The sequence below is a fragment of the Eurypyga helias genome, unplaced genomic scaffold (assembly GCF_000690775.1).
Source record: "Eurypyga helias isolate BGI_N326 unplaced genomic scaffold, ASM69077v1 scaffold19795, whole genome shotgun sequence".
Classification (NCBI taxonomy): Eukaryota; Metazoa; Chordata; class Aves; order Eurypygiformes; family Eurypygidae; genus Eurypyga; species Eurypyga helias.
Genome location: NW_010249711.1, coordinates 10,024 through 10,976, shown reverse-complemented (window position 1 = coordinate 10,976; position 953 = coordinate 10,024). Strand labels below are relative to the sequence as shown.

Below are 953 nucleotides of genomic sequence, written 5' to 3'. Positions count from 1 at the left end.
GCCCAGCCAATACGGCTGCCGGCACAGGGCCAAGACGCAGTGCCTGCTAAATCCCCCACAGCGGATCAGCGCCGAGGAGTAATCAAAGGAGACAGGGAGGAAGAGCAGAGCAGGAGGCGAGGAGCCAGCTGGGGAGTGGTGCATGGCAGCTTCGGGAGCTCCCACACAAACCTCGGTGGGCTGGAGAAGGACCCCGAGCATCCCCTGGTTACCCCATCGCCTGGACCACCCCGGTGGGGATGGGTCCCAGCCCGGCCTCACCTGGGACTCGGAGGGGAGGAAGGCAATGTTGATCTCCGTCAGGGTTTTGATGACCTTGGCGGCACGGGATTTCACCAGCTCGTTGAAGAGGGCATCGGGGCAGGCTGCAAGGGAAGGAGGAGGGTACTGCTCAGCATCCCAGCATCCCTCCATCCCCACTCGCTTGCACGTGTTTCGGTGACAAGGACTCTCCCTCCCCTCGGGTACTCACAGTCAGTGAAGAAGACGTGGGCAGCTCTGTACTTGGAGGTGGGGGGATCCTTGAAGTCGTTGATGAGGGAGTGGATGGACTGCAAGAGAGAAGGGACTAGCTGGGCTGGGCAGGGTGGCACCACGGGCATCTCAGCCGAGTGCCCCGGGGTCCCCCCTCCTGGCACAGGGCAAGTTCTGCACCTCTGGTCCACGGCCCCGGTGGCACCGTTGGCCTGGCAGGAGCCAAGATGCTTCCCATAGGCACAGCTGCCCCTCCCAGCGTGGGCATCCCCCTTTGCCCCCCAGCCCCACACTGCACTCACCTTCTCGGAAGGGGTGATGAGATAGACGGCTTCCAGGCTGGGCAGCGGCTCCCGGCGCTTGTTGATGTCTTCCACAACTGGGGAGGGAAAACAGGGGCTGTGGCAGGGATGGGCATGGGCAGGGGCACTCGGCTACACGGGGCTGTTGGATATCCCACGGCAGCGCAGAGCCCTGCC

At 64.0% G+C, this 953-nt stretch overlaps 1 protein-coding gene across 1 annotated transcript in view; it reads right to left on the bottom strand.

The window, feature by feature from the left end:
• Positions 1-953, bottom strand: part of LOC104509507 (syntaxin-binding protein 1) — a 9,177-nt gene that overhangs the window by 6,844 nt on the left and 1,380 nt on the right. The window contains exons 3-5 of the mRNA XM_010151474.1: positions 777-853; positions 473-551; positions 262-365 (exon numbers count right to left, since the gene is read on the bottom strand). Coding sequence (XP_010149776.1) covers positions 262-365; positions 473-551; positions 777-853 — 260 coding nt within the window. The remainder of the gene's footprint in view (positions 1-261; positions 366-472; positions 552-776; positions 854-953) is intronic.